The 25,079-nt window shown below is 38.2% G+C and overlaps 3 protein-coding genes across 6 annotated transcripts in view; 1 reads left to right on the top strand and 2 right to left on the bottom strand.

Moving 5' to 3' along the window:
• Positions 1 to 365: 365 nt before the first annotated feature.
• Positions 366 to 3,125, bottom strand: LOC124112243 (lengsin-like). The gene is made up of 2 exons (XM_046472256.2): positions 2,938 to 3,125; positions 366 to 2,567 (listed from the first exon to the last, which is right to left on the bottom strand). The coding sequence occupies exons 1-2, from the start codon at positions 3,086 to 3,088 to the stop codon at positions 1,405 to 1,407; spliced, it is 1,314 nt and encodes a 437-aa protein (XP_046328212.2). The 5' UTR covers positions 3,089 to 3,125; the 3' UTR covers positions 366 to 1,404.
• A 9,390-nt stretch (positions 3,126 to 12,515) lies between these two features.
• On the bottom strand, positions 12,516 to 19,903 carry LOC124112259 (archaemetzincin-2-like). Of its 3 annotated transcripts, none has more exons than XM_046472279.2 (3): positions 19,793 to 19,903; positions 18,099 to 19,256; positions 12,516 to 14,035 (listed from the first exon to the last, which is right to left on the bottom strand). In XM_046472279.2, the coding sequence occupies exons 2-3, from the start codon at positions 19,110 to 19,112 to the stop codon at positions 13,733 to 13,735; spliced, it is 1,317 nt and encodes a 438-aa protein (XP_046328235.1). In that variant the 5' UTR covers positions 19,113 to 19,256; positions 19,793 to 19,903; the 3' UTR covers positions 12,516 to 13,732. The 3 variants fall into 3 exon arrangements, with proteins under 3 accessions (XP_046328235.1, XP_046328236.1, XP_046328234.1); XM_046472280.2 differs by having other exon boundaries at positions 19,804 to 19,902; XM_046472278.2 differs by lacking the exon at positions 19,793 to 19,903 and adding an exon at positions 19,384 to 19,548.
• A 2,203-nt stretch (positions 19,904 to 22,106) lies between these two features.
• Positions 22,107 to 25,079, top strand: part of LOC124112258 (kinesin heavy chain-like) — a 41,972-nt gene continuing 38,999 nt past the window's right edge. For both annotated transcript variants that reach the window (XM_046472275.2, XM_046472276.2), the window contains exon 1: positions 22,107 to 22,207. The gene's annotated coding sequence lies outside the window, so the exon portion shown is untranslated. The remainder of the gene's footprint in view (positions 22,208 to 25,079) is intronic.

Genomic DNA, 25,079 nt, shown 5'->3' on the forward strand with positions numbered 1-25,079 from the left:
AAATTCAACACTTTCAAGTGATTATGATAAAGCTTTCACCTCCTGGGCCTGTGCAATCCACTCCGTTGGCTAATCGGCTATATACACCAGAGCTTGTCCACTTGGTGACAGTGGCATACCGTACAAACCAAACCAAGCTCAGCACAAACCAATTTCAACACTTTATAAAATAGATGTCACCGCCAGTGCAATCACCTCCGTCTGCTAATCCGATGTGTGCATTCGACAAGAATGTCCACTCACATACCGTGCAACGCGCAAGGAAAAGTACCAGACGCCTCAATCACTTACCTGTCAACATCATTGCAAGAGTAATAAATCCCGCTCACAGAGTGGAGTACTAATTGAAACTCAGCAAATTTCAGTCACGTTACACTCCACTATATCAGTTTTATTTCAAACGTGCTTATAATATTGGTCGATTCTGCACTTACAGAACACTCATATAACAACATATAGCAATCATTCCCCTTTACCAATATATACAAATACAATTTCTGGATATCTCATGTATACTAAATTGTTTAGGTGTTGGCTATCTCATCTATACACAATTGTTTAAGCTTTGGAAATCTCATCTATCCAAATGATACACATGCTTGTGTAGTTGGACTTTTCTTACAGTGAGTGAAAAGGTCGAATAAAGGTCAAGATAAAAATATCTTGTCTTCATATTTATGCTTAAATATCATACTTACTAAACATTCCATTTTTGACTTCCACCTATGGTACCGTAAAAATCAGTTTCCTACATTCAATACAAATCATATCCTACATTCACGGAGTTATTTGTAGGCACTGGTCTCTAAATATTAGACGTCAACGCAAAAGAATATCATCCGAAACAGATTACATTTGATGTAAAGAATAAAATAGCTGTGAAAATTAAACTAGACAATCAAGTGATCGATGGAACATAAAATCCAGTGACACGCATTTACTGAAATGCTACATTGAAAACACTGTCATGAGTGCAATGATTGCACTTAAGAACAGGAAGACAAAATTCATAAACTAACTATCACTTATTTAATTATATGAAAAGACCAGAATCGGTGATACCAGGCCTTTTTCTTTCCTCCACCTGTCAACCCAAATAAAAGACAAAAGCATCTTATCATGATATAACTCAACCTACCAAATTATTCGGTAATAAAATCCACAACCCGAGAAGAAATATGGCCTTTTGAATAATTATATCTGTGTCTTCTTCATATAATGTATGTTGGATACATTCATATCTTGGTTACCAAACATAATTAGTTGTGGTATAGCATATTTCCTCTACTGTGAAACCACACCATGGATACACACAAATCATATATATCTTCATAAATCATAAACGTTTCAAAATAAAGGCAACATACGAGGATATAATATACATGTTGCATGACCAAGATTTGATTATAGGTAGGCCTTTTTCTCAATAGCAAATCTTTCCTCATCAGTCTCAACACCCTCAAACATGGGGATATCCGCATCTCTCTTGCTCTTGACAAACCATGTCACCAGTTCCTCCCCTAAGGCATCACACAATACCTCATCCTGTTCCAGCTCTTCCAAAGCTTCAGCCAAAGACCGAGGTAGCGGTTCATCGTGCTCTGTTATCCCTGGAGGTGGGCATTCCATCTTCTTGATGACCCCATCCAGTCCGGCAGCAATAGTAGACGCAGCCACGAGATATGCGTTGCTTTTAGAACTGGGAAGTCTGTTTTCAATGTAAGTTCTCAAAGGGCCGTCGTTCTTGACGCGGATACATGCGGCGCGATTTTCTATTCCCCAGTTGATAGACGAAGCAAATAAAAACAAGCTCATGTTCCTATAACAGTTGACTGTAGGGGATGTGAATGCATGGAGAGCTTTACTATGCTTCAGGATACCAGCAATCCACTGTTTGGCAATTACAGACAGTTTGTCTGCAGCATCAGCATCGTAGAACACGTTTTCTCCAGATTTTGTCCAGAGAGAAAAATTTAAATGCGCGCATAATCCACTTTCATTATAAAAAGGTTGAGACATGAAGGTAGCTGTAAGACCTTCTAGATCCGCCATTTCTAGAAGTCCTTGCTGAAGATTGAAAGCCATATCGAGGCTATCGATTCCATACTTTGGTGTTGTTACAGCTTCAAACATCCCACGACCAAGTTCAGGATAGTATCTTTCAACAGAAATATTGGAATCTTCAAAGTTCTTATCAAAGTGAAATAAGATTTTGCTGTGTTTGTTCATTAGCCTTAGGCCGTATCCATCAGGAACATCATTAACTGGCTGCAATGTTTCGTCAAGGAGTGTAAATTCAATTTCATGACCAGAATAGAAATCACATCCAAGATCTGCTAATCTTTGAAATTGTTTTCTTGCAGCAAACCGAGGACATGCCATTTGTGGAGTGTTGTCTTTCATCCACCTAGACTCGCATAGTATTTCAGCAACCTTCATACACCCTGGAGCCCAAGGAATTGGCCTCAGGGTGTCGGGGTCAGGAAAGATATTCATGTTGCCAAAGAAGTGGTTATTCCCATGGTTCAAATCCACATGCTCTGTTCGGGGACCAACTGCCAAAGTGCCTACAATAAAACCAAACTAAATTTAGGATATTGTACAAAACATAACAGATAATCATCTTTTCTTTTCGCTTTTGTTTCTTACATGCAGAGTGCTAATTACACAAATAGGTCAAATTTTATAATTTCTTAACAAACAGTATTAAATGAAGTTGGCATAGACTTTTTTTGACAACATGTAAATATATCTCCTTAATGTTCATGGACATGTCATCGGAAATAACACATCAAACCATAGTCTTGGTAAAACTCAATTTTCCTAAAGCTAAACAGTTTGATACAATATAGGCCAGTCAACGAGACTAACAGTCAAATAAACACACTGCCGCCACATTATAAGATCAATTGATTTTCAGCTTGTTATTGTAGTTACCCTCAAACAAAGCCAGACCATGTTCCAAATATTTAGCAGCATGACGACCTTTGATGACATGGCCACGACTCGTGCCATTCAAATCGCAAAGTGAAAAACGGACATAGTCGTATTTCACCACCTCCTGCTTGACTTTTTCCAGCTTCGACATTGTCACTATCCTCAGACTCTGAAGGCAGTATGCCCCAGACAGATCTATATATATGTTCACTTGCAGAAAAAAACAAACATTATCTTCATCAAATTTAAAGTTATAATATATTATTGAATACCAAATACCTGCACTAATGTATTTGTTGAACTGAAAGTACTTCATTAACATCACAGTGATATTTGTCGTGTTGACGAGTATCATTCTCCACACAATTTACATAACTTAATATAATGAAACATCAACATTTGTACATCAAGGCAATTGTTTGCTTCATTAACATCGATCATGGCATTTACACGTCAATGCGTGAACATAAATATTGCAGCTAGGTAAGCAATTAAATTTGTAAATTCACTTTCTACGTTTATGGGCAGTCTGGGTAAGAATATGTGACCAGCAACTTATACTGGTCGTAAGGGGCGACCAAATGGATCGGGTGATCATCACTGGATTATTTATGATAAATGAACGCGGCGGTATACAACAACTAAACATGGTATATGTTCTCTTTTAGACTGACTTGTTGGACATCTGTCACCAATCGTCACCTCCATTAGGTCTCTGTCATATGTTTATTTTCCCCCGTTACTTATACCCTTGAAGATCCGGGTTAGAATAGGTCTTCAAAAAACCCTGCTTGCCGTAAAAGGCGACTATGCTTGTCGTAAAGGGCGACTAACGTGATCGGGTGGTCAGGCTCGCTGACTTGGTTGATGCAAATTGCGTGGATTGATGCTCATAATGTCAATCACTGGATTGTCTGGTCCAGACTCGATTATTTACAGACCGCCTTCATATTGCTAAGTGCGGCGTCAAACAACAAACATACAAACTTATATTGACCCCACCTTCTGTATATCATCCACTACTACATTTTCATTGTCCCTTTCGGGCAAGAGTGAGTTTCTTACAGCATAACGTATTGCCGAAGAACATTAGTGAACTTATTTTACATATGAAAGCCACTCAACCCTTATAACATTGTTTCCAATAGATGGCAATCAGATATGTGGAGATCCTTTCAATAATATAAGAGCCCAGTATGTATCCATAGATATCGGTGATATTCCGAGGGTTTTTTCACCCTTTATCTATGGTATATTGATGGCGCAGGGAAAGCTTTACATAGGATTCTATATCTTTAAGTGATGCAGGCATGTAAGACATATTCATTATCACAAGTACCTCATTTGATTTCAATCGGAGGCTCCATGTACTTTCAAAATAATGTTTATATGACAAAGCTGTTTTGTGCTTTCAAACATACCTTGAAAAATTATGTGAAAGCAATTGTCTTTTTGCCAACATGGTAGTTAAGCCACTGTCTAAAAACAAGTTTCAACTGGAACTATATACATGTAACCTGTTGTCACTCTCACTGACTAATAACTGATCGTGTAACGTAAAATATTAATTGCCGGGAAAATACCGTCCTTAGGTACTGTAGTGCCCATGCATAAAATCTAATGAGTTGTTAGATTATATATTACGGTATGCGTAATACAAGGTCAAATTCATAGCCTCATTCTGAGAACTACCTGGGGCACGGGTGGCCCAGTGTTCTAAGACGCCGCTATTCGCTGTGCAAAGTTGCGTTCCTTGGGCACGCCGGAAACTTTTGATTGTGGGTTCGAATCCCGGTTCGCCCTGATTACGTTTCTAGGTTTGTCAGCACCATGCCCGTGCTCATGGGTTTCACCGAAGTGGTCAACGTCTATGACCTGCATCACTTCGGGCTTTCCTCCCACATTAAACTGACACGCCGTGATAGAACTGGAATACTGTTAAAAGCGGCGTTAAACACAACCCACTCTGGGAACTACCACATGCGAGCGAGTATCAATGGCGCCGCCCTGTTGTGTACAATTTCCGAAGAAATAATATAGCCTTCGCCACCCTTCACCTATAATCCCATCACGTGTCAACTGATCGGCACATATCTTGAACATTATATAAATGACATGATGAGAGGTTATCACACTTGTGCGTTTTGGGGAGGTAAATATATTCTATAAGGAATATACACTTTGTATTTAGCTTGATAAGGAATAAACATTTGTATTGAGCTTGATAAGGAATAAACTTTTTGTATTGAGCTTGATAAGGAATAAACATTTTGTATTTAGTTGTATAAGGAATAAACATTTTGTATTTAGCTGTATAAGGAATCAACATTTTTTATTTAGCTGGATAAGGAATCAACATTTTGTATTTAGCTGGATAAGGAATCAACATTTTGTATTGAGCTGTATAAAAGGAATATACACTTTGTATTTAGCTGTATGAGGAATAAACATTTTGAATTTAGCTGTATAAAAGGTATAGACACTTTGTATTTAGCTGTATACGGAATAAACACTTTGTATTTAGCTGTATACGGAATAAACATTTTGTATTTAGCTGTATAAAAGGAATATACACTTTGTATTTAGCAGGATAAGGAATCAACACTTTGTATTGAGCTGGATAAGGAATCAACATTTTGTATTTAGTTGTATAAGGTATAAACATTTTGTATTTAGGTGTATAAGGAATAAACATTTTGTATTTAGCCGAATAAGGAATAAACTTTTTGTATTTAGTTATATAAGGAATCAACATTTTGTATTTAGCTGTATAAGGTAAAAACATTTTGTATTTAGTTGTATAAGGTATAAACATTTTGTATTCAGCTGTATACGGAATAAACTTTGTATTTAGCTGTATAAAAGGAATATACACTTTGTATTAAGCTGTATAAGGAATCAACATTTTGAATTTAGTTGTATAAAAGGTATAGACACTTTGTATTGAGCTGTATAAGGAATCAACATTTTATATTTAGTTGTATAAGGAATCAACATTTTGTTTTTAGCTGTATATGAAATCAACATTTTGTATTTAGCTGTATAAGGTATAAACATTTGGTATTTAGCTGGATAAGGAATCAACACCTTGTATTTGGCTGTATACGGAATAAACACTTTGTACTTAGCTGTATAAGGAATAAACACTTTGTATTTAGCTGGATAAGGAATATACACTTTGTATTTAGCTGAATAAGGAATAAACTTTTTGTATTTAGTTGTATATGGAATCAACATTTTGTATTTAGCTGTATAAGGTAAAATCATTTTGTATTTAGGTGTATAAGGAATAAACATTTTGTATTTAGCTGTATAAGGTAAAATCATTTTGTATTTAGTTGTATATGGAATCAAAATTTTGTATTTAGTTGTATAAGGTAAAATCATTTTGTATTTAGGTGTATAAGGAATAAACGTTTTGTATTTAGCTGAATAAGGAATAAACTCTTTGTATTTAGTTATATAAGGAATCAACATTTTGAATTTAGCTGTATAAAAGGTATAGACACTTTGTATTTAGCTGTATACGGAATAAACACTTTGTATTTAGCTGTATACGGAATAAACATTTTGTATTTAGCTGTATAAAAGGAATATACACTTTGTATTTAGCAGGATAAGGAATCAACACTTTGTATTTAGCTGGATAAGGAATCAACATTTTGTATTTAGCTGTATAAGGAATCAACATTTTGTATTTAGTTGTATAAGGTATAAACATTTTGTATTTAGTTGTATAAGGAATAAACATTTTGTATTTAGCTGAATAAGGAATAAACTTTTTGTATTTAGTTGTATAAGGAATAAACATTTTGTATTTAGCTGAATAAGGAATAAACATTTTGTATTAAGCTGAATAAGGAATAAACTTTTTGTATTTAGTTGTATAAGGAATCAACATTTTGTATTTAGTTGTATAAGGATTAAACTTTGTATTTAGCTGTATAAAAGGAATATACACTTTGTTTTTAGCTTTATAAAAGAAATATACACTTTGTATTTAGCTGTATAAGGAATCAACATTTTGTATTTAGCTGTATAAAAGGTATAGACACTTTGTATTTAGCTGTATAAGGAATAAACACTTTGTATTTAGCTGTATACGGAATAAACATGTTTTATTTAGCTGTATAAGGAATAAACACTTTGTTTTTGGCTGTATACTGAATAAACAATTTGTATTAAGCTGTATAAAATGAATATACACTTTGTATTTAGCTGTATAAGGAATAAACACTTTGTATTTGGCTGTATACGGAATAAACAATTTGTATTAAGCTGTATAAAAGGAATATACACTTTGTATTTAGCTTGTCAAGGCCAGCTGAATACTTTTTTTATTCCGAATACACAGGCTATTGACCGCACTTGCGTCATAACCTCGTTATATTTGGTGATTTCATCCTGCAATCATGCTATGTTGATTTCATGTCATCTATTCCATTTGCAAGGATAGATGTTCATGATGTGAATCATTGGATTGTCTGATCTAAACTTGATCATTTACAGACCGTCTCACTTGGCTGGAATATTGCTTAATGCGACGTTATAAAAATCCCAAACAAACACATTACACCTAATGACATCTTCATATCTGGTTTATATGCCGCGAGGCCATTGTGAATATACCTTGAATCGCTTGTCACTGATCAAATGAACTCTCAAGATCATGCACTAAACATGTTACATGTTAGCGATAACCCTGAAGTGCTAAGAGCGGGGTTAAAGGTCATGGTCACAGGTCGTAAGGAAATTCTGCTGCTTTAATTTGGTATGTTGTTCGTCGTAACCAACTTCTCAGAAAGTTTTTAGAATAGATTTCTCGTAGAAGTGAGTATGATTATGGAAATTGCTTTCTCGCTTATATTTTTATATGAAATGGTTATTTTCTCAGGTATGTCAGTTTCTGGCTGAAACATTGTCGATGAAGAATCACTCACTCACCCAAACACTCACTGTGATACAGCTTGAAATGGTGTAATATACATCCATGGTGTTGTGGATGTCAGGATGCTGACGTTGTTTCCTATAGGAATTTTACAACGAATACAACAATACTTTGTAGCATTTTGATTGTACATGTATGCTTGTATTAGGTTATTTGATACATTTTCTTTCATACAATGGAGACTGCAACAGTCTAGCAGAAGGCACGAGGTCAAACAACAAACAAAATATAATCGAAATGTTCTTAAAGTTTCTAAATCATATGGTGGAAGAAGACCTGTTGTCGTGAGTACATGTAGGAACTTTCCAAAATAATTTGATCAAAAAGACAATAGAATCATCAGTTGTAAACCTACTGCCACTTTTGCCTGTTGTATTGTAGGTATCATCCTATCTCGTAATAACCTCTTGAGAGGTTTTACTTTTTCCTAGTAAGACCGCCCACACCACACATGCGTATCCATGCCTTCATGAGTCCCTGACAGCAAACCGCCCATACCACACAACCGTATCCATGCCCTCGCGAGTCCCTGACAGCAAACCGCCCATACCACACAACCGTATCCATGCCTTCGCGAGTCCCTGACAGCAAACCGCCCATACCACACAACCGTATCCATGCCCTCGCGAGTCCCTGACAGCAAACCGCCCATACCACACAACCGTATCCATGCCCTCGCGAGTCCCTGACAGCAAACCGCCCATACCACACATCCGTATCCATGCCTTCATGAGTCCCTGACAGCAAACCGCCCATACCACACAACCGTATATATGCCCTCGCGAGTCCCTGACAGCAAACCGCCCATATCACACAACCGTATCCATGCTGCCTTCATGAGTCCCTGACGGCAAACCGCCCATACCACACAACCGTATCCATGCATGCCTTCATGAGTCCCTGACAGCAAACCGCCCATACCACACAACCGTATCCATACCCTAACGAGTCCCCGACAGCAAACCGCCCATACCACACAACCGTATCCAGGCCCTCGCGAGTCCCTGACAGCAAACCGCCCATACCACACAACCGTATCCAGGCCCTCGCGAGTCCCTGACAGCAAACCGCCCATACCACACAACCGTACCCATGCCTTCATGAGTCCCTGACAGCAAACCGCCCATACCACACAACCGTATCCATGCCCATCAGGGCGAGCGGACTCGAACCAACAATCACATGTTGCACGGCGAATTGCAGGACCTTAGACGGCTGAGGCACCTGTCTCATTCCTAAAACGTAGATTTGCTGTCGCTGGCTGTAACTGACTAATCGGTGACAATGCTTTATGTCTTAACTCAGTACTAGTATTAAATAATGACTAGCAAAGCAGATGGAAGCTTTCTTGTCACAGCAGTATTAGTGGGGTTTTTTTTATAATAAATGACACAGTGTGATGCATATTAGTGTAATACTACCCTCCACGAAACCTCCAACCTACCCACACACACAGACTAACAATTACCCAACTCATATGAAAAGGTAAGTGATAATGAATATTTTGGGGGATATCTGTTTGCTGTTAAAACTAATCGCAATTTCATAAAAATATCCCCAAAATCATTCATGATCCCTAACTTTTTTGTTCAGTATATATGAATTTGTTATTGGCTAGTTTTTTCTGTATAGTTTAGCTGAAGTTATTATACACTCCCAATTTATCTAACTGGTGCCATTTCTGACATTCATTCCAATACTGTTATGTTTCATTGTGAATTAACCCCATTTACATTTTCATTATTTCTGTGTTGGTTTATCCCAATCTTTTCTTCGCTCTAAACAAGTGGTCATACAAATTGCCCATTATTTTTGACTGACAGGATCTAAAGATAACCTCCGGGTATTTGATACATAAAAAATGAGTGAAATGTGATGGAAAACACAACAGAATGGTATAATTAAGCAATTGTATTAAAACTTAGAATCAATATCAAAATCAATGCTCCAATAACTATCACTACAAACAATTTGCCACAGATGATTTCCTTAAATATAATGACAACATACAGATATGACAATGGGATTTGATAATGAAAGGTCGACCAGTCCGTGAAAACCCCGCCCTGGTAGTGTATGAAACCAAGTCACTCAGAAGTAAGCCAGTAACAGGTGAGCCCTGTAACAACTGTCCCTTTGCTCAAATTCTACTGGAGAGTTCTTACATGTACTCACGACCACATGTCTTCCAAGTATGATTTAGAAACTACTGGAACATTCCAATTCAATTTTGTTTGTTTGTTAGTTGTTTGTCGTCTCACTCGTAGGATCACTCAGAAGTAACCCCCCCCCCGTGAAACCGATCAGGCCAAATTACACATTTTTCTGATACAAACTCAACTAGAAAGTTCCTACATGTTCACAACCACAGGTCTTCCACCATATGATTTAAAAACTTCAAGAACATTCCAATATTATTTGGTTGGTTGGTTGGTTGGTTTGTTGTTTAACGCAAAGGATCACTCACAAGTAAGCCTTCATTGGAACTTATTAGGCCAAATTACACATTTTTCAAACACAAACTAAGCTAGAATGTTCCTACATGTTCTTACAACTACAGGCCTTCTGATGTAGAGACTGAAGCAGTCTCCATTTTCTTAAAACGTCATGTACAAAAATATGAAATAACGTTATACAAGCAGACAAGCAAAATGTTACAAAAAATATGTTATTATTCGTTGTAAAATTCATGTATTTATTATATTATATCATTATACATTTATTTTCCACAGGTTCCCAGGTACTATTATCATCTCAAATGCAGGTTTCATTTGTTCATCGACCAGTGGATCCGTTTGCATTCCAGGTGTCATTCTCTACTCCCTTGGGGGTATACAAGCCAAGCAGTCTATGGGCGCTAGAGGGTTTTTACATCCACCTCACATATCGGGTACCCATTCCCAGGTGGGTGAACAGAGGCACATTTGAACAAAGTCACTTGCCCAAGGTGACACAACAAGTTTGGACACATGCGTTTCGGGTGTATGTCTCCGTGTTTCCAACATCTGGTCATCTGCCATCGGACGAGACCTGTGAAGATCGGGGGTACAATAGGTCTTCAGCAACCCATGCTTGTCGTCAGCGGCGACTAACGGGATCGGGTGGTCAGGCTCGATTACTTGGTTGATGCATGTAATCGTATCCCAATCGTGTGTGTGTAAGTGAAGTCTTATGTCTATTATTTAATATCTCATTGAGAACGCGTACATTTCCAAGCCAAAGGAAATAGCTCATGTTATGCCACTATTAAAAAAGGTGAGCCAACGATATCCTCAAATTATAGACCAATATCTTTGAAAAGCTGTATCGCGAAAGTATTCGAATGAGTTGTGTTCAAGCACTTGCACAATTATTTTCATGAGAATTCGTTGCTGTACAAATACCAATCAGGATTCCAAGCTGGCCACTCGACCGTCCACCAACTAGTGGAATTATATAATCAAGTGTGTAAAGCAATCGATAACAAAGAGTTCTATTGTGTGGTATTCTGCGATATTTCAAAAGTGCTTGATAGAGTATGGCAGAGTGGGCTTATATGTAAATTGTCATGTTATGGTATAAACAATGAATTACTAGAGTGGCTGGCTGATAACGTAACAGCTCGCAAATAATCTGTTTAAATAGAACGTTGTCTGACACAGAAGAGTTAAAAGCTGGTGTGCCACAGGGATCGGTACTAGGCCCTTTCTTGTTCCTTGTGTACATCAATGATATTACTGATAAATTGAACTGTGCAACAAGATTATTTGCCGATGACACATCCCCGGACATTTCATCTAATAACATTGAATATATAGAAACTACTATGAATAGCAATTTAAGCAAAATTACTGAATGGGCTCAAGACTGGCTAATTGTATATAATCTGAGCAAAACAAAATCAATTCTTGTTTCCACAAAAGAGCCGCAGAGAACTTTGAAATTATTTTTGGATAATCAAAACACTGAAAATGTTAAAACACACAAACGCCTTGGTGTTATATTGTCGTCATCGGGAAGTGGTCATGTCATATAGATTCAATTATTAAAACAACATCAAAGATGATTCAATCAAGGGAGAGCTTAAGTATATGCTCTGTCGTAGTGTGTTGAATGAGATTTATGCAATGTTTATTAGACCGCATGTGAAGTTTGGGACGGTTGTACCAAAGAGCAGAGTGACAGATTAGAAAAACTCCAACTGGAAGCAACAAGAATTGTAACTGGTTTACAAACCTATACTTCCGTCAAAAAGTTTTGAAACTTCCTGGGAACCCTTATCAGAGTGCAGGATAAAACGTAAATTGTGTTTTTTTAATAAAATATATAACAATATGACACCTTCATATCTCACAGATCTAGTACCTCACTCTGTCGGGACAAACGTAATCCTGTGGGGGTAGAATAGGTCTTCAGCACCCCATGCTTGTCGTAAGAGGCGACTGTGCTTGTCGTAAGAAGCTACTAACCGGATGGGGTGGTCAGGCTCGCTGACTTGGTTGATGCATTTCATCTAATCCCGACCACGTGGATCGATGCTCATGATGTCAATCACTGGAGTGTCTGGTCCAGACTCGATTATTTACAGACCACCATCATATAGCTGGAATATTGCTGAGTGCGGCGTTAAACAACAAACAAACAAACAAAAGATTGGTCATCTGTGTTTTAAGCAACGTAACCATAGTAACAATACACTCAGGGATCAACCAGATGAAATAATATATTTAAGTTTGCTCTTGATTCTGCAACAAGAGATACTGTTTGCTGGGCATACTGGTTGTGCAGAAAACAATGTGTTGTGAAAAAACATGGGACTGATTGGCTGCTCTTTATATAGAAAACATATCGTACATCTTGAAGAAGTGACTCAATAAATATTCTGTTTGTAATTGTTTTCTCACAATGTTTTTACAATACTCAGCATGCTCAGTTCACAATATGAAGTATCATGCCACACTATTTTGAAGTGTATAAAAATCACATTTTGATCTTAACAGAGGAAAAGCTGCGTTATACCTTATATTATATATACATTCATCTTAATTTACATGTTTTAAGACCATTAAAATTAGATCTGAAGTCTCACTTCTACTAAACAAAGATCTGAGGACATCCAATTACAGGTCCATCCGAAGACCTTTCATCCAACCAATCCATCAGCTTACAAGATCAGGAAAGTGATAGTCAGAATGCATTTCTAATCATTCAACCCCGAAAAGGTTAACACAGGGTATTCCGAACGACAGTTACAGCCCCCCAACTGATTCCGAATGTTATACATCTTCTATATTTCATTTAATGGGAAATGAATTCTTCCCGCAGCCGATGAGAAGTACTGCCCTACAATCTCGGTCATATAAGGCAATCCAGAATTTTCTTTTGTTCGGTTTTAACATTTTAAATCAAGAACACTGTCAAAATATTATTCAAGTGTAGTCTGGAATGGAAGTCACCATTTTCAAAGTAGTGCCCTAAAGCTCAAGAAAGCTGCTTTTTGATCATGTTGATTGGGTAATATTGAGCTTCCTCCAAGTCACTTCATTGGTCGGTCAAAGTTTGTGAAAGGTCGTTCTGACATGACCAGTAATAGGATGCTGGCAGATATTTGTTTAGCGATAGTGAGAGCTTAGATCTGATTTTAATGAATTTGTTTTATGACAAAATAAAATCATGATCTGACTAAATAAAAGACAAAAACAGATTATCAGTCAGTACCAAATTGAAGACTCTGCGACCTCCATATATTATCCAATACATATTGATAAGAATGACTTCTGACACATTACATTGAGATTAACATTGCAGTCTTAGAGTCTCCTTGACAAGATATTGACATCACAGGGAGCAGCACAGTCTTCAGTCAAGTCAATTACCGGTAGCTGATGCTGGTTGTTGTAGAAAGGAAATACAGTTCTGCAGCCACACGATGGCCTTATCACAGTGGACACTGGGCAGTTGTGTCTGTAGCTCCAACAGGAAGCCCAGCATCTGCTGGTAGCGGTCAAGTACATCAAAGCGACACACCTCGTGCAGCTTCCGTAGACAGACTGGACACAGGAAGAGAGGCTGATCCATGGCCTCCACCAGAGAGGTGCTCTCGTTCATAGAACAGTGGAAGTAGGTGCAGTGACGTAAACCGAACAGGTGACATAACTCATGGCTGATGGCCTGAAAAAGACAGCAAATCAGTGAGTTTATTTGAGGATTGAAGTTGTATTTATTGACGTTCATCAGCTGATGAAGACAGTGCCTCATATGAGCCAATTCCATGATGCGAGAAGATCTGATTTTAAGAAGATTGTTCAGTGGTAGCGAAGCTAAGATCTGATTTTAGTGGGATTGTTTAGAAGTAGCGAGAACTAAAGCCTGATTTAACGAGATTGTTTAGCGGTGGCGAGAACTGAGATCTGATTTTAATGTGATTGTTTAGCGGTAGCGAAGCTAAGATCTGATTTTAGTGGGATTGTTTAGAAGTAGCGAGAACTAAAGCCTGATTTAACGAGATTGTTTAGCGGTGGCGAGAACTAAGATATGATTTTAATGAGATTGTTTAGCAGTAGCGAAGCTAAGATCTGATTTTAGTGAGATTGTTTAGCGGTAGCGAAGCTAAGATCTGATTTTAGTGGGATTGTTTAGAAGTAGCGAGAACCAAAGCCTGATTTAACGAGATTGTTTAGCGGTGGCGAGAACTAAGATATGATTTTAATGAGATTGTTTAGCGGTAGCGAAGCTAAGATCTGATTTTAGTGAGATTGTTTAGCGGTAGCATGAACTAAAATCTAATTTTAACGAGATTGTTTAGTGGTAGCGAAGCTAAGATCTGATTTTAGTGAGATTGTTTAGCGGTAGCGAGAACTAAAATCTGACTATAAAGAGATTGCTAAGCGGTAGCATCTGATTTTTAGTGAGATTGTTTAGCGGTAGCGAGAACTTAAATCTGATTTTAACAAGATTGTTTAGCGGTAGGGAGAACTAAAATCTGATTTTTACGAGATTGCTTAGAAGTAGCATCTGATTTTAGTGAGATTGTTTAGCGGTAGCAAGAACTAAAATCTGATTTCAATGAGATTGTTTAGCAGTAGCAAGAACTAAGATCTGATTTTAATGAGATTGTTTAGCGGTAGCAAGAACTAAGATCTGATTTTATCAAGATTGGTCAGCGGTAGCGAGAACTAAAATCTGATTTTAACAAATTGTTTAGCGGTAGGGAGAACTAAAATCTGATTTTAACGAGATTGCTTAGCAGTAGCATCTGATTTTAGTGAGATTGTTTAGCGGTAGCAAGAACTAAAATCTGATTTCAATGAGATTGTTTAGCAGTAGCAAGAACTAAGATCTGATTTTAATGAGATTGTTTAGTGGTAGCAAGAACTAAGATCTGATTTTATCAAGATTGGTCAGCGGTAGCGAGAACTAAAATCTGATTTTAACGAGATTGTTTAGTGGTAGCGAAGCTTAGATCTTATTTTAGTGAGATTGTTTAGCGGTAGGGAGAACTAAAATCTGATTTAAATGAGATTGTTTAGCGGCAGCGAGAACTAAAATCTGATTTTAACGAGATTGTTTAGCGGTAGCAAGAACTAAAATCTGATTTCAATGAGATTGTTTAGCAGTAGCAAGAACTAAGATCTGATTTTAATGAGATTTTTTAGCGGTAGCGAGAACTAAGATCTGATTTTAATGAGATTGTTTAGCGGTAGCGAGAACTAACATCTGATTTTTATGAGATTAATTAGTGGTAGCGAGAACTAAGATCAGATTTTAATGAGATTGTTTAGCAGTAGCGAGAACTAAGATCTGATTTTAATGAGATTGTTTAGCGGTAGCGAGAACTAAAATCTGATTTTAATGAGATTTTAACAAATGTGGAATGAATTAAACTCGAAGAATCTCTTCCAGCTTGACACCAAGCATGATTAAGCAACTTATTTCTGCTATGATCAAATCTTCAACATGTTCCCTGTAGGCTTACCTGGGGAGAAAAGTGAGAAAAGGACCACAGGTACAAAGGCTCACCTTCATTCAGTGATTTAACATGAGAGTTTGTACAACATAGTTACTTATATCTTAGACAAAAGACCTCCTACCCCACCCGCATCTTGACAGGCCTATTTTTAGTGAGCTTATATTTCGTTTCTCATGTTTACAAAACATAAATTACAAGGCGTATATGGCAGTGTAATTTATTGTTAAACAATAATTGTAACTTTATTACATTTCTTTAAATTGTTTCTGTTGAGATTCAGAAGTTCAATTGCATTGTATGTGGACAATGTTTAGGTGTCAGGAATGTAGTACTAGTTGATGTAAGCAGTAGTGAGGAACTTATTATATATTTAGATGCTCGAATTAACTGTAAATTTACAGAATAGCATAGATGGATGTCAAGCGTTATAGAAACATGTGGAATATGTTGTGATGTTCCAGTGACACTGGACTGGTCTGGTACTGTGTGTAAAGTGCTGGAAGCTGGTTAAGTGGAGCGGGCACATTCCTGTTGCATCTCACATTTCGTCTCACATTTTTCTGACATTACATCAAGACCAGCTTTTGTGTAGGGATCACTTATCAGCCCAAATGCAGCAAGGTGATTATTATTCTTGTCATTTCCACTGCTCTCACATTTTATACTGCCATTAAATATTGTACTACCACTCTATTGTGTACTGCCATTGTAATTGCTGTGCAGTAATTTGTATTGATTTGTAAACCTAGTTAATGTAGGGATACAACTGTTGATTGTATACCATTTGTTGGTTGGTTGTTGGTGTCACCCTAAATTCTTTTACGTACAGATTTCAATATTGTTTCAATTTGGGAATCGACATGACAGAATTTAGTTTCCCCTGATATCTATGATTCAAGTGAAAGTCATGTAAGCAGACACTCAGAAATGTACTCAGTGTATAACAAATGGAAATACATGTATACATAAAACATGATCATGAACCGTTCCCTGGCCACTAAACCATAGAGCTGGAGCATGGAAATGCCAATGAATACCCTAAGATAGTAACAGTATCTGTGAACATAGATGTTAAAGACATTTCAAGAAGTTCCTACTACTGTATATCTTTTGCAGCAATAAGGAGGGTGAGATAAGAACCAAACATTAGCTTCATACATTACAGGGATTCATCTATCACTGATTGGGACTATTGGCCAGAGGTGAGGTTAAATTGGGTTTAAATATTGCATCCAAGATTATTGCACTTATATAGCAAAGTGCATCTCTCTCTTATAACCTAATAATCATTAAGCATGTTCAGTTGAACTTCATGTGTGCGGTTTGATAGATTCCTTTAATTTTTGTTTCAGTTTATGATTGTTTAGTGTTTGCTTTAACACTGCTTAAAACAGAATCTATTGACGTTTTACCACAGTGTTAACTGTTTAATAATAAGTTCAAAACCCTTATAGTCAACAATTTGTTGAGTGACATTGATGAAAATTGTGATAGCTGGCCTACCTGTAGTTGCTGATCTGACACCAAGCACTTTAAAATGATATACAGTTTCCAATTCACATCAACTGACAACAGTATTTCACTCATTTACTCATCACCTGGACAGTGGTTATCAGGAAGAGAGACCTGATTTGTCTGACACTGCATCTCACTCACTTACATACAATGAGTGAGTTGGTTTTAACGCCGCTTTTAACAGTATTCCAGTTATATCGCAGCGTGTCAGCTTAATGTGGGAGGAAAGCCCGAAGTGATGCAGGTCTCAGACTTACCACTTCGGTGAAACCCATGAGCACGGGATATGGTGCTGACAAACCTAGAAACATAATCGGGGCGAACCGGGATTCAAACCCACAATCATAGGTTTCTGGCGTGCCCGGGGGACGCAACTCTGCACAGTGAATCACGGCGCTTTAGACAACTGGGCCACCCGTGTCCCCCACTTACATAGAACAAGCTGGATCAACTCATGAAGCCAATACACAAGAGAGGGAGGGTAGGAAGGGATCTAAGGAGGGTTGTTGAAGATGAGGTGAAACCTGCCATACTAGAATAGATAGACCTGGGAAAGAGGAGATATTAAATTCGGTGCTAATGAACAAACAGACAGTGTGTGGAGACATTTGCTCACACTGACATGAATAATTGTTACAAAAAGTTTTCAACATGTTCAATCTGTATGTTTTAAAAAAATCTGGATCGGAGGTACCAAATGAGAGGCCCAAGAAACAAGTAACAACAAATCAAAAACACATAGCAACGTACTCGTATAAGTTTCCAGACGAGGAACCCGTCCACTTCAGTGATGTCCTTGTGTGTCTCCTTGTTGAAACCCTTTGTTTCAAATCTCCCAAAACAGAAGATGCCAGCTCGGTGGTAAAAGGACACTTCCCCTAGGGTGAAGTTGAGGTCATCCTCGGGGTACAGGTCTGTCCACACCAGTCCAAGGACACAGTGACCGTCTGAAGGAAGACTACTCTTCAGCAGGGGGTAAAAGTCTTTGGCTCGGTACTGTTTCTGTTCCGTCTCTTTGTGACAACGAGTCTTCACAAGGTTTGTCCATCCCATTCTCTCCATGGACACACTTGGCAACACTGTCACGTCAAGCCCACTGAAAAATATCTGTGTGAATCCCTGAAGCAGACTGAATACATCTAATGATAATGACTTCATTGAAATCCTGAACTCTGTCATGAAATCAGGAAATTCATCAATTGGTTGGATGTAAATTATCTTCCTTGTTGGGACACAAAGTGCATACATGTTTTGAAGTTTGTACATGTATTTCCATCTGGGATATGTTTGACCTAGGTATATCGGTCTGGCTTGTGTCAGCGGTAGAAATAACCCAGCATCCTCATCTTGCTCCATGCCTCTGGCACTAGACCCTTCAAGGTGAAGGTCATGGCTATCTTCTGTTTTGAGTTCAGACAAACTTTTCGAGTCCCCTACCGTGTCTTCAAACGGATAACTTTCAAAGTCTACAGGAGAAAAATTATCAGAACCTTTTGCTGTAGAGCCAGCAGCTTCTGCACCAGCTTCCGCACCACCCAGAGGAACTTGGAGAGGAGCTCCAGACGCTTCAGCATTAAACTCCTCCAATCTCTTAAAGTTATTCTGCTGGGAATCTAAGATGGTGGACGTCAGGCATTTCTTCCCAAGACTCACCAGTCTCTGAGTCATAGGGTCAAGTCTATCAAAGTTCCCTAACAGCAAACGCAGGTCACGGGCAATCTGGGGTGAAGTGCCGTCAGACGGAGTGCTTGATGCTCCACCCATTTTGAAAATATCGCCCAAACAACTGATGTAAGTAACTGCACTGTAGATTAATGAATCATATTAAAGAAGTTCTTGATGTCTTGAGGATCAAATACTTCATGGTCTTTGTGATGAAATGAATTATCCTAAATCCCATTTGAAAATCTGAAATCATAAATAAAACCATATTTAATTAAATATATCTGAACATGTTATGCAATCTAATCGTATATAGAAAGTTTTAACAAATATACAATAACATGCATGAAAGACATCATGTTTGTCTCCTGACCTTAAATTCCAAGTTATGTTATGTTTCTATCTTTAGGTAAAGGTTCTGGAGTTCAAGGGTCGTCAGTCCAAAGCAAAATACTTAGAATGATTATCATAAACAGATAGCGATCTTGTCTGATCTGTCATGTGTACAAACGATGGACTTTAGTCACAGGAAGTCGTTATTGGTCAGTAAATAAAAATATATACCCCCTATATGTTCTCTACTTACATATAGGGGGTATATATTTTTATTTACTGACCAATAACGAGTTCCTGTGACTTTAGTGTAAACCATGCTGTAGCCAGTGTAGGCTACAGCTGCAGCCAGACGACAATACTTCATTTTTCTTCAGGTTTGGCTGGTTCGCAAAGAAGCAGCAATAGAGGAGAAGCGATAACAATAATGTTGATGAATGTTTATTTACATATTTCTGACCATCAATAGAGCTGCAACAAGTTATAGTAACCAGGAAATGAGAGTGATGTTTACACCGGATACGAGTATAGTCAAGGGGAGATAATCAAGCAGGTGCTTCCAAGTTTGAAAATAAATACTACTTGTATGTGGACTTATAACACTTCTTATGGTCAACATCAACGTAACTTGTAAATAAAAGTATAATAAAACCTTTTACAATGCATGTAATAAACAGAACACCACGTTTTAGGAAGAACGCAAGATCGTTTCTGCTCCGTCCTAATTTGAGACAATGTCACAAAGTTGCACACTGAAAATGATTTTATCAAAAACATGTAAATACGATAAAACAAGAGGCTACAAAATAATATTTGAGATTTAGAAAACACACATGCTTCTTAATATACTACCAAATGAAACGTTCAATGCTTATTGCTCATCCACGTTTCCGTCAACATTGTTATACAGTGCGGGATGTTCAAGAACTATAGTCAACTGGTTCACACGTGGCATTGGCTGATCCGTTCACAAAACGTGTTTTGTGACTTCACAAAAAGATTGGCGAACCCATTCACACATTGGCTGCCACAGTACATTTTTGTTGGCTGATTCGTACTGACGCTAAAATTATCAACAAGCTTTACCGTGTTCTTTAAGTTGATGAAGTTTCCATATACTCCAGCAATATCGCGGCGGGGCACACCGGCAATGAGCTTCACGCATTGTACCCATGTTAGGAATCGAACCCGGACCTTCCTGGGTTTCCTGTACCGGGATTGGGGGACAGTTGTGAAGGGGGCCTAAGGGAGTTTTATTCCTTTCTCGTTATGAGGTTGGATACGAATGTCTTTGACTAGCATTAAAATATCTGGTCGTACCGGGTACATAACTCATTACCATTACCAGGGGGGGGGGGGGGTTGGGGGGGGTTGGAGGTTTGGGGTGCACTTAGGTACAGAAGATATTGACCTTTCCCTTATGCTTGTCACATTTTTCAAGCCCCTCCCTGAAAATACAAAATGCTAAAGCACTTTATATTTTATTATAAGCATCTGTTTATTTGTTCATGACCCTCCCCGTAAAACTGTCTATTATGTTTTAGGACCCTCCCCTTGAGACTCATGTTTGGCCCCTTGTTCCCACCCCTATTATAAATGACCTGTTCCTAAAAGTTTTCCAGCTTTCACAAAACAGCGGTGCCATCTATCAATTTGGTAATATACTATATAGTTATCAGTAGCGGATTATATATTCTTGTCCCAGTGATCAATTATTTGTCTTCGACAGGAAGGTAGGAGTGAGTTAGTATAGTTTTACTCTGCTATTTGCAATATTCAAGCAATATGACGAGGGGACACAAGAAGTAGGCTTCACACATTGTACCCACGTGGGCAGTCGAACCCCACCTTCAGCGTGATGAGCAAATTCTTCAACCACTAGGCTACCCCACCTTTGTAAAAGAGATTGAGAAGGGGGTCTGAGCTGTGTCAATAATGCTTCATATAATGGATAGTTTATCAAGGGAAGGGGCCAGCAAAGTACACGCCACCTTCATACATATCACTTGTATACTGTATCATTAATGTGACATAAATTATTTATATTTCACCTTATCGTTTTGACCCTATAAACATGCATACAATTATTGTGTCATGTTGGCATGTTATATGATTATATCTTAAGTCAAAATGGTATCTAAAGCTTTAACTAAATATAAGATTGAAGAGCGAATCTGCACGTGTAACATGTGAAAATAGTAATAATTAGCAGAGGCGGTCACTGGCAAAAGGAGGATTAGGCTCAGGCGAGTTAGCAAATTTGGTTCCAGACCCTAAAACATACACACCACTTATTCTGTATGCTAGGTCAAAGATTATTATGTAGATCAATCTAACGGTTAATGATTACCCAAATTACACAGAGACAATGCCCCAGTTTACCACATGGTATTAATTAATTCCTATTGTTTTCTAATCCTCCATACAGACAAAACCGATCTAAATCGTGGTACTATTATCCAAGCTCGAGGCAAGTTGATCTGGCCCTGCTTTCCTGTATGGTCACTTTGAACAGTCACATCCGCGTTACAGGTGGTTGAATCAGATTTTGGAGACTCCTTGGTTGAAGGTACGTCTCACAACAGTATATAAGAAACAGAATATCGATACGAAATATATGCACCGCGAAGTTATATTAATAACCTCATAATTCTGTTGGAGTGCCGACGAATATTTGTAGGACCATGTTATCGCCAGTAGAGTGCATCACAATTATTCTTCAGTTTGATATGTCGTTGCGAAAATAGTACAAACTTTTGTTTACCTTGGAGCCTGTCAAAGTGATGGCACATGTTTCCACTAATGTTTGCCGACATATCTCAGCTTGTTTGTATTGTGATCCACACGCAAAGATGAATTACACGGTATTATTCTAGATTGTGTACATGTATGTAAATGAACTATCCACTGTTTTAACAAACTGTCATGGGGCAAAATGCGATGACGGGAAGATATAATTCCTGCAAGTTTTCACCTGTTTGGAAAGTTTGTAGGCTTATCGATTGTACAACACGCGGAAGGGTACGAAATATTTGTGCTTGAAATTCACTAAAATGCTGATTGAAAATATGAGAAATATAATTTTTTGAATAAACCCCAATCATGTTTATTCGAAAAGGTGACTTTCAGTAACTGAGCTAGCCGAGAACATTGATGCAATCAATTAATGAGGGGGTTCAACTGTCAACAAAAGGCGTGAGTCTTCATTGTTGCATCCCCTCTGACTGAGTTAGTTCAGAGGTGTTCAGTAAATAATTTATGCATAATTTCAATTGGCTTCCCCAAATTACCATTTAACGTGCAAGTTGTGGTGAAAGACCAGTCCTTTGTGATATTGATAAGTGACAGGTATGCTAGTGTGGCAGGGCATAGTCATCCCACAGATGACACCCTCAGGCCTTATAGCTTCCCAACTTACTAACCAAGTTAACCTCTTTGGTTAAGTGGACATGGCATCTGACCTCTGATCAGAAGGTCTGTGGTTTGAATCCCAAAACATATGTGAAAAGGTTATAACAAGGATCCCGAGATTAAAGTATGGGAGCAGCAATCATCCAGGACATGCTTAGTTTCTAGCACTTGCCAAAATATCATAAATTTATTGAATTTATTATAAAATCTATGAACCAACATTTAAAGGGCTAGTACATTGACCGTTCTGAAGCTTTGTTTGTAAACAGTAGCCGATAACCATCGATGTCACTCTGCTCTGCTCGCCTTATTCTGTTTCCGCTCTGGTGACCACAACTGTGCAAGCTCAACTTGTGCCAGGATTTTTCTCTTGTTTGTGAAAAAACACACTTAGTCTGAAATAAGAACAGACAGGCCTAATGCAAGCATTTAGTTAAATAAACTACTACAACTGCGACAATGAAGTGCATGACAATATAGCTTTACACATGAAAGTGACCTGTCGATTTTGCTCTCTGCAGTGCTTCAATGACAGGACGTGGAGGATATATATGCAAATGATAATGTTTCACATTTTCAATATTTTATCAAAGAAAGTTGAACATTTCATGACGTTTGGTTATCTAAGTCTGTAGCCTCATCTAATGAAACAGATGAAAAACACATGAATGGACCGTGTAAGATGTGACGATGTGACCGAGGTACTTGGCTGGCCGCAAGGAACCCTGGGTAGGATAGTGATTGGCTTCATATGACAAGGCATATTTTCATTGATTGTAATCTAGGCTTTGATAAACACTGGCCTCTAATCTAACCAAGCTGGCAATAAGTATTTTGTGACTCAGCCATTAAGAAATGATCAGAAAACACACACAACCGCAAATGTACTGTCCCTTTAGGTACCAACTATTTGTTGTTATTGATGATAATGTGCCGATATTTCTGATAAGAAGACAGATGTATCATGTTGATGATGATTATTATGGTGGTGTTAAGAGAATATGTAACTAAATTTGTATGTTTGTACATGATGCAAAGATATAACTTTAGAAACATAAAAACATCTTGTTTTCAACATCTTTATGAGGATAATTATTGAAATCATATGAACATGATGAACTTAATGACCCATTTCTGTCACTCTTTTAATGGTAATCACATCCATCTCAGTCATGTCCAAGCGTGGGGATTCTGGGTAAGAATATAGTTCCCCAGAGACCTGTGCTTGTAAGAAGATACAGTATGGATCAGTTTGTCAGTAAGACAACAAGTACAGCCAACTTCCTGTATGTCTTGGTGAGCGAATGTCTGCCTTGAACGGTGTTTCAGTCATATCATGTCAGCTTAGTCTGGGAGGAGAGTCCAAGGTGGTGCAGGTTATCTACAGAGCATGAGCACAGAGCTGTCGACCAAGTATCCTAATCTGTATGAGTCTTGGATTCAGCCCCACAATCATCAAATTCTGACATGATGACTTATGGGGATTCCTGGTTCGAAGTAGTCCCTATGCTGGTTGAATGCATCTTCCCGAGGCAAGAGAGTTAACTGACTTTAAAGGTCCAGTTTCCACCCTTGCCCGAACTAGGCTGGTATTATGGAGTTACATTTTGGCTGGACTAACGAGTCTCAGCAAAGTCCAATCAAATTCGTGCACTGAAATCGAAATCAGGTTCGCAAACTGTCGTGCAGATTTCAGTCGATTGCAGGATTTGCAAAGCATGTACACCGCCAACTCAATGTCAGCAGATATTTTTTTCACATCTTTTTATGTTTTTAATCGAGGTGCTCACGTGATTTGATGCATTTCGCGATGTAAGACCCGTTTTATCACAATGTAGATCTTGATTATCGATGAGATCGTCCTGACATGGCGCCACCATTTTGTGTGAAGCAAACGCAAGTGATGCGAGAGGTGGAATCTAATTGGTCCATAGGAGAGGCTTAGAGGGGACATAACTTGTAAACGCCACTTGTTGGGCTACGATCGAGCCCAGTTATTCCAGCCTAGTTCGGCAAGGGTGGAAACTGGACTTTTAAAGTCAGTTAACTCTCTTGCCTCGGGAAGATGGGTTGAATGAGGCGACTTAGTCGGGTGGTCAGGCTCGGAGACTTGGTTCCTCATAACATCAGTTACTGGAATTGTCTGGTCCAGACTTAGTTATTTTGCATGGGATAGAAACAAATAACTCCATTTAAACTGAAAAGGAGCCATCGTGTGAGATGAGAGATTCTGAACCAGAGGAAAATGTAAACATGGCTCATATAGGGCATGTGTGTTACAGAAAGGGCTGGATATGTGATATGCTTGTTTAATGCTGCACTCAG

This window comes from Haliotis rufescens, unplaced genomic scaffold, assembly GCF_023055435.1.
Source record: "Haliotis rufescens isolate VD_foot unplaced genomic scaffold, xgHalRufe1.0.p SCAF_6, whole genome shotgun sequence".
NCBI lineage: Eukaryota > Metazoa > Mollusca > Gastropoda > Lepetellida > Haliotidae > Haliotis > Haliotis rufescens.

What these genes read in the sequence shown, in the direction of transcription:
- LOC124112259 (XM_046472279.2), bottom strand. Translation starts at nt 19,112, where the DNA reads ATGGGTGGAGCATCAAGCACTCCGTCTGACGGCACTTCACCCCAGATT. An exon ending in TCGTCTGGAAACTTATACGA is followed by an intron (nt 14,036 to 18,098) that starts GTACGTTGCTAT and finishes TGTCTTTTTCAG; the next exon opens with GCCATCAGCCATGAGTTATG.
- LOC124112243 (XM_046472256.2), bottom strand. Translation starts at nt 3,088, where the DNA reads ATGTCGAAGCTGGAAAAAGTCAAGCAGGAGGTGGTGAAATACGACTAT. An exon ending in TGGTCTGGCTTTGTTTGAGG is followed by an intron (nt 2,568 to 2,937) that starts GTAACTACAATA and finishes GTTTTATTGTAG; the next exon opens with GCACTTTGGCAGTTGGTCCC.